This window comes from Caloenas nicobarica, chromosome 13 (assembly GCF_036013445.1).
Source record: "Caloenas nicobarica isolate bCalNic1 chromosome 13, bCalNic1.hap1, whole genome shotgun sequence".
NCBI lineage: Eukaryota > Metazoa > Chordata > Aves > Columbiformes > Columbidae > Caloenas > Caloenas nicobarica.
Window position 1 is genome coordinate 824596 of NC_088257.1, and position 16871 is coordinate 841466.

At 50.1% G+C, this 16871-nt stretch overlaps 1 protein-coding gene across 1 annotated transcript in view; it reads right to left on the minus strand.

The window, feature by feature from the left end:
* The window catches only part of KCTD16 (potassium channel tetramerization domain containing 16), a 63002-nt gene extending 46131 nt beyond the window's left edge, over nt 1-16871 (minus strand). The window contains exon 1 of the mRNA XM_065644259.1: nt 16040-16871. Within this exon, the coding sequence (XP_065500331.1) occupies nt 16040-16871 (832 nt within the window). The remainder of the gene's footprint in view (nt 1-16039) is intronic.

Sequence of the window (16871 nt, forward strand, 5' to 3'; positions counted from 1 at the left end):
TAGCCAGTAATAAGATGTTGAGGAGAAAATAACAGTGACATGACAGGTTTTGTAACATCCTATATTCAAACAACAGTTCCAAGCAGAGGGAAACCTTTCCTTGTTGTAGAGGCTGGCTCTGTATTTCTGGTGAATTTGGGAGGGTCAAATAAATATGTGTTATTTGGCACACTGCTGTCAGGGTGCGCAATACATGCCAAATGAAACTTCAGCTACAAAGGCTGAAACTAATGTAAAGGTCTCACTGAAATAATTTTAACAATTCTAGTGAATGGGCACAACAATCCTTCTGATCTCAGTCACAAAGAGGTTTATGCATTTTTACTCCGGACCCTGTGGTTAGCACATGGCAGCTCTAAGGTCTCGTCGGATGGATTCAGTCCCCTTTGGGGACATATGGGACATGTTCCTGTCCTGCAGAAGGGGATTGTTTTGTATGAGGTTATATCCAGGTGGACGTGTTCAGAACAGCTCAGTAAAAATGTGACTCCCGTACATCCAAACAGCTTTTGGCAAACGGTGTCGTTATGGGTTTATCAAACCTGATCTGTCTTCCCGAAGTGGCTGTGTCACCGCGTGCCAAGTTAGCGCGGCAGATGATGGAGCCTGTTATGACAGGCGGAAATACGGACGAGCGCTGCAACACACACGCGTCTCTGGTTTGCGTTTTCGGATGGCAGTACAAGAAGACTTTTCGGATGGCAGTACAAGAAGACTTTTCGGATGGAGGTACAAGAAGACTTTTCGGATAGAGGTACAAGAAGACTTTTCGGACAGAGGTACAAGAAGACTTTTCGGATAGAGGTACAAGAAGACTTTTCGGATGGCAGTACAAGAAGACTTTTCAGATGGCAGTACAAGAAGACTTTTCGGACGGCAGTACAAGAAGACTTTTCGGATGGAGGTACAAGAAGACTTTTCGGATGGAGGTACAAGAAGACTTTTCGGATGGAGGTACAAGAAGACTTTTCGGACGGCAGTACAAGAAGACTTTTCGGACGGCAGTACAAGAAGACGCTTTCGATTAGGGATGCAGTGCCTGCGAGACCCACGGCTCCAGCCGGCCACCCCCAGCCGGGCGGCCACGGGAACCGGGTCCTGCACAACCCGCGGGGACGCACGGGGACAGGGACCCCTCAGCACAGCCCTCCGCGGGCCCGCGGGGGACACGGTGGAACAGCCCTTCCAAAGGGCCCGTGAAACAGCCCCGACTTGGGCCGTGCCCGTTGCTGCTTTGGGACATTCACCATTGCAGCCCAAAAACCAATAACCGTGCTCTGGCCACAAATGCTGCTTATATAAGTGGTAAGGAATACAATCAAATATCAAATAACATTATGCTAAGCAGTTTTAAAAGAAATATGATTTTCCCTATCGAAACATTCTTTAAGGTTTAACTTAATCTGTTCTCTTCAGTGACTTCATCCCTTGGGGATAAGCACATTAAAACACTGACGATCTGTACAATGCCATTATCAATACAAACTGATTTTAAAAGCTTCCAATATTTAGAGAAGAGCTACAGCATGATTGCAAACAAAATCTCTGAACACTTTTTCAAACAATATTTAATCTCTCCTGCAGCCATGGCTCTGCAAAAGCTGCATCTGCAAACAAAAAATACAGTATGTCACTAAAGTTGTCACTACAGCTGAGCAAACACATTCTAGCTAGTATTTTACTTATTAAATTTCACTTGTTTCTTTTCGAAATATGTTCAAAATCAGGTCACGGAACTCGCAAACATCTTTGTCACTGATATTTTTTTCTGCATTTCTCCAGGCAGGGGAGAAACCTGGCAGGGTCAGGTGCAGGAAATTCACGTACAGGAAAATTTCTCTCTCCCCAGCATGATGGTTTATGTCACATAACAGCACGGGGGACACGTGGAATATGATATTGGAATTCGGCTTTGGTTTTTTTGGCAATATAACAGAAGCAGATGTACCGACACCGACTTCAAGCCCTGGTTTGATTTCAAGCCATGGAGACGTAGGTGGAGTGAAGGGTGGGAAGAGGTGCGTGGGGTGCCGGTCCCGTCGGCTGGCGGGGCGGCAGGAGGTGCTGCCGGCTCTGGGGACGTGGGACACGGGCAGCCCCGCGCCACGCTGTGCCCGCAGACAGCCCAGGGACAGCCCCAGCTGCCGGGGATGCGCGAGGGGCAGCGAACCCCACGGCGCAGCAGCCGCCGGCGCCCCGTCCCACGGGGATGTGCTGCGGGGAGACAGTCCCCAGGGCCCCCAGCGGGGACAAGGGCGGTCCCGGCAGCCAGGACCCAGCCACCCGCGGGCAGAGCGAGGCCCCGCGGCTCGGGGGTCTCCACCGGGGATGGGGGGACGGGGTCACCGCTGCCACACGCTCCGGGGCACAGCGAGACCCTTTCCCACCCACAGACCGGGGGGCTGTGCTTGGGGAGGCCACGCTTCAAACATAGCATGAAGTGCAAGAAGTTAACATTCCAGAGCTCTGTAATCCCCTTGTTCAGAAGCAGCAACATAAACTTTCAAATATTTATGCTTGCGAGGGAGAAGGTGGCAGCCGCGATCGGTGCCCTGTGCCGCTCCGCTGTCGCCGCCTCCCTCCCCACCAGGTAACTGGAGAGAACAAACACGCTGTCTAAAGCAAGGAGGCAGCTGTGAAGGTGCGATGGAGTCAGTTGCTCTCTTACAGCGCTGTGCTGTTTTCCCATTAAACACTCATTACTCATCCCCGCTCACCCTGTCCCCATTAGTACCTGAGCATCTGCGCAGAGCCGAGCCCGACGTGTGCCCCTCGACGGTGCCGCAACTCCGAGGAAAACCAAATTACCTACAACACCTCTGGCTACGGCACAGGCTTCTCGGTCAATGTCATCTCATCCAGGATAATTATGGAAAATACTGATTATCGAAAATAGGCGGGAGGGCACGTTTTTGCACTCCAGGGGATCCCAAAAGCCCTTTCTGCAACACAGCGGCTGCCCCAGCAAGAAGGGACATGCCAGCCCCATGGGGACGAGCCCCCTCGCAGCCCGTGCAGATGCGCTCCAGCAGCACCCCGCTCTGCGTCCCGCCAGCCCCGCCGCCCCCTCCAGCCACAACGCCACCAGAACCCTTCGCATTCTCCACCAGCTTCCCAGAAAGCAGAAAAAAAAAGCAAGAGAGGGCCCTGAGCGGGGCCCGGGGGAGCCGGGGTCCCTGGGTGCCGGGTCCCTGCCATGGGGGTGTCTCCATCCCGCTGCCTTTTCAGGACAGGAACAGGGGCTTCTAAATCACTGCGAGCTTCAACGAGCAGTAGGGAGATTTGCACATTTGCATGCAAGAGGAATGAGTAATGGCAGCAGGCACGAGGGAGGAATAAATGAACCTGATTATACCCACACCTGCAACTGGCGTCTTTGCCCTTGCACCATATGTTTGCATCGTCTTTTGTGGAAACCTTCCCCAGAGCCGCTGTTGCCGGGATGTACACAGGAACTGCATCAAGGACAGGTAACAGACTCGGATTTATTTTTGCTGGTCTGGTCACTCGATCACAGTCAGACCTCAGAAATACATTCCCATGTTAGGAGCAAGCTGGGTAGACACTTACTCAAGGATTTAACCCTTGAGAAACGTTCTTTTCCCCACTCTCAAATACTTACAGCTTGTTCCAAACACAGGAGGTACGGGGGGTCTCTCCTGCTTTCTGGATTGGGATCTAAATTAAACACCAAGGCCACGGATTGGCACAAGCTTCCCCATGAGCAGCTGCACACAGCAAACACCCCTGGGACACGGAAGATCACGGACCCACGTCGAACCTCCCCCTCCGAGAAGATGCCACCAGCTGCGGCGGCGGCGGGGACGGAGCCGCCGCAGGGTCAGGGCTGCACCCGGCAGGCTGGGCTGGAGCGCGCCGCAGCGTCCTGCCCGGAGTCTGTGGCACGGGGACGAGAAACAGGGCGGAAAATGCACACAGGTGCTTTATGCAACGCAACGGTATCTTTGCATGGAAATTAGTACTACGTAGTAGGGGTAAAATATTAAGGTGGACATTAATAATTGTATTTGTTTCATAAAAGATTAAATAAACTTATAAATTATGACAAATATATAACCCTGTGTTTCATGACAGGATTAGACAGCAAGTACCAGATCCTTACTGGTGTAAAAATGGGGTCAGTCTGCATTTACTCCAGCACAACCAAGAGCAGAATCCTGCCCCGGCGCCCTCGGTCCCAGCGGGGGCGTGTGGCCCATCCGGCGCTGCCCCGGGGTCCCGAGCTGCCGCCCCGGGGAGCGGGGTTTGCCACTGTCCCCTCTGCAGAGGCTCTGCAGCCCCTCCGCCCCGCAGCCCCGAGGAGAGCGGCAGTGGCTCTAAGGGAAAACAAAGGGCCACTGGGAAGGAAACTGTAAATATACAGAAAGGAGTTTTAGGCAGAAATCAGGCTGTTTTCAATCTAAAGGTACAAGGCAAAGAGATTCTGCGAAGACTTGCACGTGTGCACAGACACGCACATAAATGCATGTACACGCACAGGGAAAGAGAAAATGACAAGTAGGGCAATAATAGCAATAGTCAAAAAATAATTTGTTCTTAACCTGTTCAAAATAAAAATAACTAGTGTACAAGTTCACTCCTTAGACCATCTGCGTTTCATAAGCATGTTAAAATCCTGACACCATCTGTTCAACTGGAATTTTAATACTGTACCCATACGCCAAATCACAATTATGCTCGCAAGGACAGCAGCCTCCTCATTTTCCAACCAACTTGCTGCCGTCCTTCAAGGGGACGGGGAACGAGCAGCGGCCAGCCTGGAGCAACAGGAACGTGGCTGCTCGCTGCTCCGCCGGGACCCCCGGCCCTGACACCAGACAGCAGCTTGGGTGGGACATCTGAACACCGCACAGCAAAGAGAGAAAATGCCCTGGGTTCTGGCGGAGCGCGTTTCGTCTGAGCAGCGCGCGTGGGCCGTGCGGCAGAGCCGGCAGCCCCAGCACGGCCACGGGAGGAGCTGAGCCACCCCCTGTGCCGAGGTCCCTTGGGCCACCGCGGCGGCCGCGGCCGTCTGTCCTGCCGCGGCCGTCTGTCCTGCCGCGGCCGTCTGTCCTGCCGCGGCCGTCTGTCCTGCCGCAGCCGTCTGTCCTGCCGCAGCCCGGCCAGCGCAGCCGCGGCCCCGCCGTGACTTCTGACTGCGACGGGCCAAAGAGGAGACACGGAGACCCCAGCAAGACCCAGAGTGGTCGGTGCTGTGAATTCTGGGGTGAGCTTGGATTCAATGGCAAAAAAAATGCCTGTGAAGTGTCTAAAAAAACCTACCTTGCTAAATTAGCCTAGCAAGATTTACACCATCTTTTAACTAATTATTACTAGAGAGGCTGTTGAAAGCCTTCACATATTTTTATTGGTCCTAGTGGGAAAAAATCCATTTTAAGATGGAAATTAATATAATATCTGCCAAGCCTTCTTCAGTGATTTTTTTTTTTTTTGCTTAGCAATATTGTAGAGTTACAAACCATACATCATGTCCTGTGCTTCTTAGGATCAATTTCTTCAAGAAAGAAAAACAGAAATGTGTTCCCTTACCACTGCAGGATATAAAGTGAATGAAACTGAGCAGGGGGAGGAAAGCAAAACACTGTCAAGTGAGTAAATCTTCAAGATGTAGCACATATCCATTTTTTCCTGATCAATGGAACTACGTAGGCATGTTCATGGAATTTAATTAAGTTCCGTTCCCCAAGAAATCTATGTGCAATGTTTTCCTGCTATTATTTATTTACTATCTGCCATGTAGCTTTTCGCATTCATTAAGAAAATGATTGGTTTTGCTGCATTTCCATTAGCAGGGGTGCAGCAGAGAGGCTGCTCCCCAAACGGCTGCTGGGAAGGTTGGCTCTTCCTTCCCTGCCTGTATCTGTTCTTGCAAAGAAAAGCTAGTAATGTATTTAGATGCACTTTAGGTACGATGCCATTTGTACCGAAGCCACTAGCAAAAGTTGGAAAAGAAGTGTACACATGAAGGGTACTTTTAAGATTGAAAAGTGGGAGTTGGAGCAGGGTTTGATTCTCCCCATTAATGACGTCCAACAGATCTGCCCGTCCCCAGGGATGCAGACTGCCATGGGCTGCCTAATCCCATACCTGGGAAATGTTGTCTTATCTGTGCAATGGGAGGTAGACTCATTCGTATTCATTGCTGATCCTGCCAGAAAAAAAAAAAAAAATCCAAACCAACTAACACATATAAAGCAGGAAAAAAACAAGTTGTGACATCCATTTCTATTTTCAGTCCAAAAAAGGTGACAATACTGTCCTTCTGGGAGGGAGGTTACTTTATTTATTTATTTCCATCACGAAGGACATCAAAACTAGTGCACAGAACAAATACCATTGTTCCTAAATGTTCATCTTTCTGACAACATGCGAAAATGCGCATTGGACTTGTGGGCCCAGCAGCACCTGCAGGGTGGGCAGAGGTGACCTGGCCCCAGCAACCCCCCCGGCTGCAGCGCAGGACACGGGGACCCCGGCAGGGACAGGGGGACCCCGGCAGGGACAGGGAGACCCCGGCAGGGACACGGGGACCCCGGCAGGGACACGGGGACCCCGGCAGGGACAGGGGGACCCCGGCAGGGACACGGGGACCCCGGCAGGGACAGGGGGACCCCGGCAGGGAGCTGGGCTCTCCCAGCACCACAGGTGTCACCCCGTTCTGGAAATCCTTCCCACAGATAAAACTTAAACCAACTTCTCAATCTCTCTGCAAGAAATGGTGTCTTTTCATTTCTGCATCATCTCCAGGACTCTTGAAAGCAACTGATTCTTCAATCAAATCCTTACCAGTGAAAGCATTTTTATCAGTATCCTTATTTAAATATTCTTTGTCTACTTAAAGTAAGGCAGACTAGCTTTCTAGCCGCAAACTCAGAACTGAAGGAAGGGAATGATTTATTCCTCACGTAATGTAAGTGCATTGACTTGAGAGAATAGAGGATTTATTCTCTTGAATGCTCACAAATGAAGGAAAGCAAGAATACCTAAAAACTGCTCTCCCCCAGCTAGGCTACACATGCTTTTGCATCTTGATAATTGTGGCTTCACCAGGGAAAGCAAAGACGCCCTTGGGTGCCACGTGGTTTGGGTTAAACAACGTCCCAGGGAATGACAGAATTTATTTGAGCCACGGGCACAAAACCTCTCTAACCAACAAGTCTTGTGGTTTAAGAGGTGATGGCAGGATTGAGAGAAACACATTCTACCCAAAACTGGCAGGAATGACAGAGATCACTATCGGGCCATTAATTCAGAAACAGAATTTCCTCTTTAATTCTGCAAGAAGACATTGATAAAGTATTTTTCCACAATTATGCTGCAACATCACACCAAACAGAAAGAACCAGGCACCCTCTTGATGACCAGCTCCCTGCACTGACCGTGGTGATCACCTGAAAATTCAGAGAGCAAACCAAAGAAAACATACTTTTAAAATAATCAGCAACTCATCCAATACCTTCTTATTGATTTTTGTATATTATAAGCCAGGAGGTTTCAGATGTTCAGCAAAGCCTCCCATGGTTTTCAGCAGCCCGGTGTCCTGCGCTGCTGCCCAGCCCGCGCTCACCTGCCGCGGGGCACCGCACCGAGGCACGACACCGAAGAGAAACTCGGTCCAGATTCTATGTGAAAGCACCCGCTATCAATACAGGTGTTATATTTAGCTTAAATGATGATCAGTAATCACATTTTCATACCGGCATGCAAACAGTAAATTTGCAAAAAGCCGTCTTCAGTCCCCAGCCTCGGATCAGCCTCTGAATCCTTCAGTTCCTCTGTGGAACAAAACGCTGGACTTGCCCGCACTACCAGTGAAGCCTCTGAGCTGAGAAAACTTCAGTAAAAGTCGCTTTGTAGAAGCCCAAATGAACATTTTTTCGAGTTCTCTGATGGCGTGCTTTTTGCTCACTCAAGCTTTGCCCTGAGTTTTTGGCTTTGAGAATATTTAAAGTGCAGAACTCAGTCAAAATCAGCATGTTCCACTGGGTTCTATTTCAGCCTGATTTAATTCTGGTGTAAAAATATACTCTGATTCAGTTTGATGGAAATTCAACCTGAAGTCTTGAAATAAGTCTCCTCCGAAATATGCAGAGAGAGAATTTTCTCTGTAAATTGGGCTTTCAGGCCCTGGCCAAAGCCCAACGCCCCGCGGGGCGCAGGGTCCCCGTCCCCCCGTCCCCCCGGGGCTCCGCTCTCCCAGGGCACACACCACACTCAGCTTCATTTTCCTATTGGAAACTAAAGGTTTGGGGATGCCGAACTCTTTTTCGAACAACCTCCAGAGCTGGAGCACAGTTACAGGGATTTTCACACGCAGACTTGGGGTTTGTTTGCCACGTTTTCAGGACGGATTGCAAACCAGGCTGGCCAGAGTTCTCTTCACTATGTTTTTGGTAGAGGAATTTTTTAGCTGCCTTAGCAGCTAATCAATGAGCTCCTATAAATCACTAATGACTTTGTTAGTAGCTTCAGAAGAAACCCTGGAAAATTTGTACCACTAGCGATTTATGAACCAGTTTCCTACGTGCAAGTGGTTCCCCCAGCTGCAGAACCCTCACCCCCAGCCTGGGCTCACGACGGAACGAATTTACATGACTGGTAGTCAATAGAAAGTGGGCAACAGGATCACGCTCTAATTGAACAGTTTATATTTATGGGTATTTCACAAAGCTTACAGCCAGCTATTGAAACGTAAGAAGTATTCTCGCAATTCCAGACTTCTTGCTTTCCTTTAAACATTATTAGAAAACTAATATAACAAGCTAATTTGGGAAAACTAAGGAAGATGGTCTACCCAGTACTCCGATGCCCAGTATACTGCTGTTCATTCTGTTTTATTTACCCAGATCCTACTAGCAGAGATAAAACCAAGGGACATGCATTCCGAAAGAGAAGTCCAAAGCTCTTAGGAAGCCCTTAATAAAACAATTAGTGCAGAATTAAACACCAGATTCCTACACCGGAGCAGTGAAGGGAGACGTTATCTTATGCACTAAGCTTTTCTACTACATATGAGCCATCAGACCCGCATCCTTCTGGACTGCAGAGGCGATTTGGGTGGTCAGCACTTCCCGAATCCTCACAAGAACACACTCCCTTACATCAGCGGATTTGAAGCTTGAGCTCCTCTGGTCCTTAAGTGCTTGGGTCAACACAAGAAGGCACAATAACGCAGCAATGTTTTGTTTTATTGTATTGTCCTGCACGAACCCGAGCACATCTCCTGCCGGGAGCAGGGCACCCCCCAAGCAGGGTGCTCTGGACTGCCCAACTCATTCGCTATCACACCTCAGTGTCAATGTAAGCAATTCCGCCAAGTCCAACTCACTTCAGTCTGTTTTCTTCCTTTACAAAAAATATGGTTTCGAGCAAGTTCCATAAAAGGTTACTCTTGCTCATTGCAAAGATGTAATTCAGATTTTGTTTCATTTCTCCATATTTATTGTACACTAGCCTTGAACTTGAAAAGCTGACAAAAAAAAAAAAAAAAAAGGAGAAGAAACTGAGAAAATGTTGTGGTTACAAATCTAAACAAATCCAGGATGGCTGGAAAGAAAAAAAACCAACCTGCTGCAAGGAAGCGTTTGTCTGTGGGTACAATATGTTGCTGATACTCACTGAGTGACAAATATCTGTGTTATGTTTTCTTATTTACACTCCTTTGCTCTTTCTGATTTTGTTGTCATCAGAAGCACAACTACATTTCAGCAGCTCTGAGAAAGGCCGGGGCTGAGCCGGGAGAGCCCGGGGTGAGCAGGGGATCCCCAGCTGAGCGGGGCCAGCACCCCGGGGCCCTGGGCCCCTCGCCGTGTCCTGGGACAGCACACGGGACCTTCCCCGTCCCAGCAGCGGGAACATGTCCCTGGCACAAACCTGCAGCTGGCACAGCAAACCCTCCTCTGAGCGGCCAGTCCCCAAACGCCGCTGTGGGACCTGCGCGCTGCTCTGTGAAAACATCCAGCTCAAGACTGCAGTTTAAAATACATGGATTTTTTTTTTTTTCGCCCTGAATGCCAGCCCTCCTTGGTCAATCCCGTAGTCATCCCAGTCTCTTTGTGGATCACAGAGCAGCAGCGGCGCAAGCTCCACGGGCCAGTCCTGCCTGCAGCCCGTACCTGCAGCCGCCGCGGTGCTGGCCGGGCGCAGCGAGGACATGGAGCAGCGTGTCCCCACGGCCAGGCCCCGTGTCACCAAGCCCTGCCGGAACATTTCCACTGCCTCCCCGAGACCTGCCCTGCGCGATGCACACACGGCATCCCGACAGCTGGGGCAGAGCGGGGAGGCGCAAGCACCACATCAACACCCATCCCACAGCCAATTTGGGCAGCGCTGATTTTATCTCCCGAAGCAGGACCCGGTTCCAGCGCAGAGCCCCCGCAGACACAGGGTGGAGGGTTCGGGTTGTCCCGGGCAGGAAAGCTGCTGCGCGGGGCTGGGGACGGGGGGGCTGCACTGCCAGGAGGGCTTTTGGAGCAGCAGGTCACACAGCTGCACGGTCGCGATGGACATTTACCTCCAGCGTTCAAGCCAACAAAGATCATACCCCAAGGGCTGTGAAATAACCAGCCATGCCGTGAATACTGGGCAGAGACACAGCCCAGTACTGAAAAGCCGTCCTTGCCTGTTCCTGAACATCATTATCCACACATTGTTAGAATGAACTCAGAGTCCTATATCCAGCCAACATTTTTACCAAGTTTTGCTTTGGGTATCCATGGAGCTTCTTAGACTAATCTAACAATCAGATTTGACACTACTGGTCTCCAATAAATAAGAGCATTTTTTCATCTGTGGAATAACACTAATCAAAAACTCTGCAGGCTTTTCCATATGCCATGATAAACTGGGAAAAAAATCAACTGTCACTCAAGTCTGACCAAAAAAGCTGTGAGCAAGGTCCTTCTGACATGACTGTGCTGGATCAAGCAGACTTGGCTGATTACAGCCCCTCCACCTGCAGATGAGCATCCTCGCGAGAGAGAATTTTGTTTGGCAAGACGGACCAGATTCACTGATGATGACAATAATTACCTGGGAACAGAAACACCTCCTGTCAACAGGAAAGGGAGCTTGCATTATTCATTGGATTAGACTTTATTTTGTAATCTTTTAGGTCATTTTGATCTTCACTGATTTAAAACCAGGCAGAATCAACTACTAGAACATATGACAGTATCAGTTTAAAGAGAAGGGAAAATAGGTGATATATACCTCTTCCACATCAAACCCGTTTGACATCACAGCTGTAGGTGTCACCGTGCAGAAGCATTCCATTTTGTCAGTCAAATTGCTACCACACAATTCATTTCTGAGTCAGCGATATGTACATCAGTATGGGATCTCTTGGCTCTGCTCACACGCACAGTGACGGGCCACAGCTCGCTGCATTAATCCCGAGCGGATCATCTCAAGCGAAGGACACCAGGATGATCCCAGAGCTCCCTGTCCATGAGGAGCGGCCAGCAGAGCGCAGCCACACAGGGCATCGCTGGGCACGTCCCTCTGCACAGCCCCGCGCCAGCGGGTCCATCTGCCTGTGCCGCAAACCTGCTCGCAGACACCTCTGCACATCAGGCTCCTGCCAGCAGGTGACAAGCACACCCAGCAGCTTCTTGACAGGGTGAGGTGAGGAGGCCAGAATGTACAACTGTCCCTAGAGCAAGCAGAGGCACCATGTCCTTCAGGAGCAAGAGCCTTGTTCATTAATTTTTGCCTTTCAGAGGTACAGTGCCAGGAGCATCTCCGTTTCCCCTGAACACCTGCAGGCGCCTGAGCTGCTCCACACGTGCAGACGTGAAGTGGCCGGCGCAAGGCAAGGCTTAAGCAAATCAGACCGCTGGCCTGGCTTTCTCAGGCTTGCTCAGACTTAAAAACGCAGCCTTAGGAAGGACAGGGATACTCGTCTGTCTAAATCCCCATTTTCTTTTCTGCTGGTGCACTTGAATGAGCATTTGTCAACCCCTCTCCACTTGCTTGTTGCAGGAACACATTTGGGTTACACTGCAGGCCTGACATAGCTAACAAATTCCCCCCCAGCACGTCTTGGTATAGCTCTCAGTACCCTCATCTTTTCCCCAGTTCTTCCTCTCCAGACTGTGTGTGAATTTTCTCTCCTTTCCCTCCATCTGTACTGCTTCTATATTTGTTCCTTTTTGCCTAACAGCTCTCCTGTCCCCCTGCTTTATTGTTCCAGCTGAGCAGAGGACAAGCTGCTCGTTGTGGTGCCAACTGCATCCTTACGGTGCTACCCACAGTGTGCAGGGAGCCACCAGGGTGAACAGGGTTTGGTGCGATATATTAGGGTCAAGTTCTCCTTTCCATACTGTGAACTGTTCTAAGAGACTATTGCAGTCTCAGCCACTGACAAGCAGAGAGAGAAGGGACATGGTATCAGGAGTTTGGGGGCAATAGCAATATGCAGATGGGGCTGCCATGCACTTTCTCCCCACCCCATCCCAGGTCACTCGGTCCCTCGCTGCTCTGCAGGCACACACGCAGCCTGCCGTGCTGCTGACCTGGCTGAAGCGCAACCCTTTATTTCCAACCTGTTATTTTGCTTTTCCAGCAATCACCACATCCACCAGCAGGACTGTGCCCCACAGCCTGGCAGTGCTGCCCGTGGGGCAGCGGCAGCAGGAGCCGGGCGGGAGGTGATGGGAGGTGATGGGAGGTGGTGCAGAGCTGGCTGGGAGGTGATGGGAGGTGGTGCAGAGTGTGCCGCTGCTGCTGCCAAGTCAGGAACGGGGCCAGGCTCCACCAGGCTGAGCCAGCCCATATGCTCTAACACCCCCTGCCCCCGCCACAACATTTACCAGATGTTCAAGTGCACACTTTTGATTCATCCTATGGTAAAGGTTGAAAACATTTTAAAATGAAGATCCAAGCACATGCTGTCACTGTCTTCAAAAATTAGAGTGTTTGGAGATGAGGTTTTACTTCAAGATCATCAAAACAACAGGAGGAGGGGAAAAAAAATGCACAAAATCATTCAAGTAAGAAATCCAATCTTAGCCAGTATAAAATTTAAGTAAACTGTTTGGACATAAGAGAAACTGAAGAGAAAGAAAATGCATGAGCAAAACCTCACATGCTTAACTCAAACTCCACCCGTGAGCAGGAGCCAGGCTGCGAGACCTGCTCTCCCCCACGCTGGACCTGTGTTTCACAGAACTGCTTCACGGTGGCTGTGCTGGACGGACGCAGCCCGGCTCCAGCCCTCCTGTGCATGGCGCTGCGCCCCGCGGCGCTCCCAGGACTGCACCGTCATCCCCGCTGCTCTGCAGCCCCGCTCGCCCACGCAGCACAGCAGCTGCAGCTTTGCTGTCCTGGACACCTTCTGCGTGCCCTGCATTTCAGGAAAACCTCCTCCAAACAGAACATGAATCTCCCATTAGCCTTAATAGCACCTACATTTCAACAAGGGAAGAAAATGTCATACAATATTAATCGTGCAATTTTGTTAACAGCACACGCCGTACCTGCGTGAATAGCCGCACAGTTTACACCCCCTTTTGTCCATCTGATCTACTTTCAGAAGGATTTGCACATATTGTTCTTTACCTTCATGCCAACCACAGGCATTTACCTTCCAAGCAGTATTTGGAGCATTCAACGTACTTGGTGTATCAAAAAAATGCTCCTCCCTCTACTCTCCCTCCTTCGGGAACAACCATCCTTCTGCAGCCCCTGAAAGGTCCCTGACGGGTCAGGAGCAGGAGCCACTCCAGGGCTCTGCAGGGACCACCTCGGCATCTGCCCCACCACTGGCATGAGACACCCCCTGTGTTTGGGCCCATTAACCTGATGACAACAGCCTGATGAGTTAATGCCTAGATAGACACAGTTGGCAGCTTCTAATTAAATAATTACAGCTGCCAAGAAGTTGGAATGTTCCACTAGAAAGCCAGATGTCAACTTTGTTGGTCCTCAAAAGTTTCAAAAGAAATGACTTTGGGAGATGTGGACAGAGGTTCCTGTGGCTCCAGGTGAACCCTGCGGCAGAGCCAGGGACGCGGCCGAGCGCCGCAGCCCCCGCAGCTCCGCCGCAGCCCCCGCAGCTCCACTGCAGCCCCCGCAGCCCCCGCAGCTCCACCGCAGCCCCTGCAGCCCCCACAGCTCCACCGCAGCCCCCACAGCTCCACCGCAGCACATGGCCCTGGGCGTCACAGACGGGATCCAGATCACAGAGTGATTTGGCATCACAGTCATCGCTTTAGCTTTTACCTATGGAGGCACCTTTGAAAAATCCATCTCTGAACCATATCAGTGTCAAAAATCCACAAAACTGATAGAGGCCAAATGCAAAGCCTGCTGAACTGGGTAATAGTCTTTCCAGGAACTTTACTTGAATTAGGTTTTCCATGCACTGGTGAGAGAAGATTCTGTGACACCTACTACATACTTTCACTCTCCAAAATTCGTAAGGTACCTCTCGTGTCAGTACCTAACCCTAGCTGTAGTGATGGGGAAGCAAAAAGCAATCCTTGAAGGTAAAAATTTGAGTAATATGAAAAACAGGAGTCTGTGCAAAACCCACCTTCATCCTCTCTTCAATTAGCAAACCATTGTGCCTATAAAGAACTTTTTTTCCTGATTTTAAATATAAATGCAAACAGAATTTATTCTCATCCATTCCTTTAACTACATTAATTCTCCTTTGATAGCTTGTACAAGACACTATGATTTCAAACACAAGAAGCCTAATGATAGAAATCATCCATCCCTGTTGGAATATAATCGGATCTATGACCTTAGAACCATTCTGCTAAGAAATCCAGCTAGAAAACTAATTTTAAGTAAATCTGTGCATGTCCAAAATACAGATGGCTTTTCAGGATGCTAACTTAAGCACCATTACACAAGCAAATCAGGGCTGCCTGTTGAGCTGAGGCACAAGAGTAGATGGCGCTGATTCCAGTATTACACACAAACTATTCGCTTCCTGATACATCTTTCATCTCAAACTTTTGCCAGCTCTCCAGGTTCCCGAGCCTGCTCACTGTGAGCGCCGCATGCAGCGCGGCAGCTCTGCCGGCAATGCGTGCTCGCTCTCCAAACCCTTGTCCAAAGCAGCAGCTGGATAAAGCCCATTTCTACAAATGCACCGAGGAAATGGTCCATCCTTCACCCTCTTGAAATGAAAATGGAGGAAAACAGCCTCATGAACCTCTCGAATATGTAAGCACAGCAGTTGTGGAATGATTTTCTGATACAGAATTATAGAATCAAAATTACCCTTGTGTTACCATTGGTAACAATGCCTCTACCTGGATATCGATTTGGAAAGTTAATGAGCCTGCTAGAGCTATCAGCTGAAATTGCCACAACAGTATGTGATCTGATGTGATTGCAGTAAGCAGGGCAGATACTTCTCATTATGAGGATAGTTTGTTTTTCATTGGCATGTTGCATAACGAGGCACAGCGACTTGTCTCTCTCTGCTCCGAGCCCTCGTTTCCAAGCACATCAGCTGGCTCCGAGCAGGCCCCCTGATGGAAAGCAGCCGGGGGGACGGGATTTTGTTTTCCCTTCGCTGCGTGTAAGTGTGTCAGGTTTGTTGACAGATGGCTTGGCTGACTGTGCTTGACTATTATCAAGCCGCTATTACCTTTGCAAATGGAATCCCATTTGAAGACGTTCTGTAATTAAATCTGCAGTGTGTTTGCAAGGCTGATGCTGCATCCTGCCCGGAGAGGGGCAGCGGGCGAGGCGGTGGGATGCTGATGACCCCGGGATGCTGATGTCCCCAGCAGAGCCAGCAGCACCCTCCAGCCCCAGCGCTGGGCTGCTTCTGGCAGCCTGTGCTGCCACCTAGCCAAGGCTAAGCCATTGGGTTCAGCCTTGCTTTACATTTGGAAAGCTTAAACTGAAGCATAACCCCTCGGATCTAAATAAAGCCTCAGTCCACAGCAGATACAAGGAAATGTGCGCTCTTTGTGCTTGGAGAATCGTACAGTCAGCAGAAGAGAGCAGCTTAAAACAGATAGTTATGTTGCTCTCAGAAATGTCTTATACTTACGGTAGAAGACATATTCAGTGTAGCTGGACCAGACCTTGTCGTCTGTGTACTGGTTGACAAAAGAAGCCGTCACTGAGGAGTTACAGGCCACCATGTGGAATCCACACTCGGACAACATGTCGAAAGCCCTCTCCAGGTGCTTGAACTTGAGATAAAACCTGGAGGTGTACCTTTCTGGAGCCCTGTCTGGATCTCTGCTTTCATTCAAAGTTTCTCCAAAGACCTCTTTGACCAGAGCAATCCTTCCACAAACCAAAATCCTTGGAACCCTCCTGAATTTGGCATCCGCTTGGCTCTCTCTGCCAACAGTGCATGACCCCCGGTACCCGATGGTAATGAATCCCCATTTGCGATCAGGTGGTAAGAGCGATGAGGGTGGGCATATTCTCGTGTCACTGCCTTGAGAGACCTCTTCATAGTCACTGTGGCAATAATCATCCGGGCTTTGCTTGTTGTCATCGGGAGTCAGGAGTTTGACCAGGTCTGGGAGCTGGAAGTACTCAGCCTCCCGCCTGAGCCGCCCCTTCTCTGGGAAGTGGTCAGGCAGAACCACCTGCTTGTCCCTGAGATAGTCCAGAATGTAGCGGAAAAGGAAACCATCTCTGTCAATGAAGAACCTTCCCTTGGAGTCCTTGGCCAGATCGTTGGCTGTGTCCCTCTTTGGGGTGAACATTTTCCACAGCAGGGAGTGAGGGGTGCCAACCAAGGTGGAATGGCGAGTGAAGTAAACCTGGCCGCCCACGTTTAGCTCCACTACCTCTGGGAAGGAGGGCAGCCCTGTCCCCTGCTCTCGGGGGGGAAGGTAAGTCCTGCAGTTGCCACTTAGAGCCAT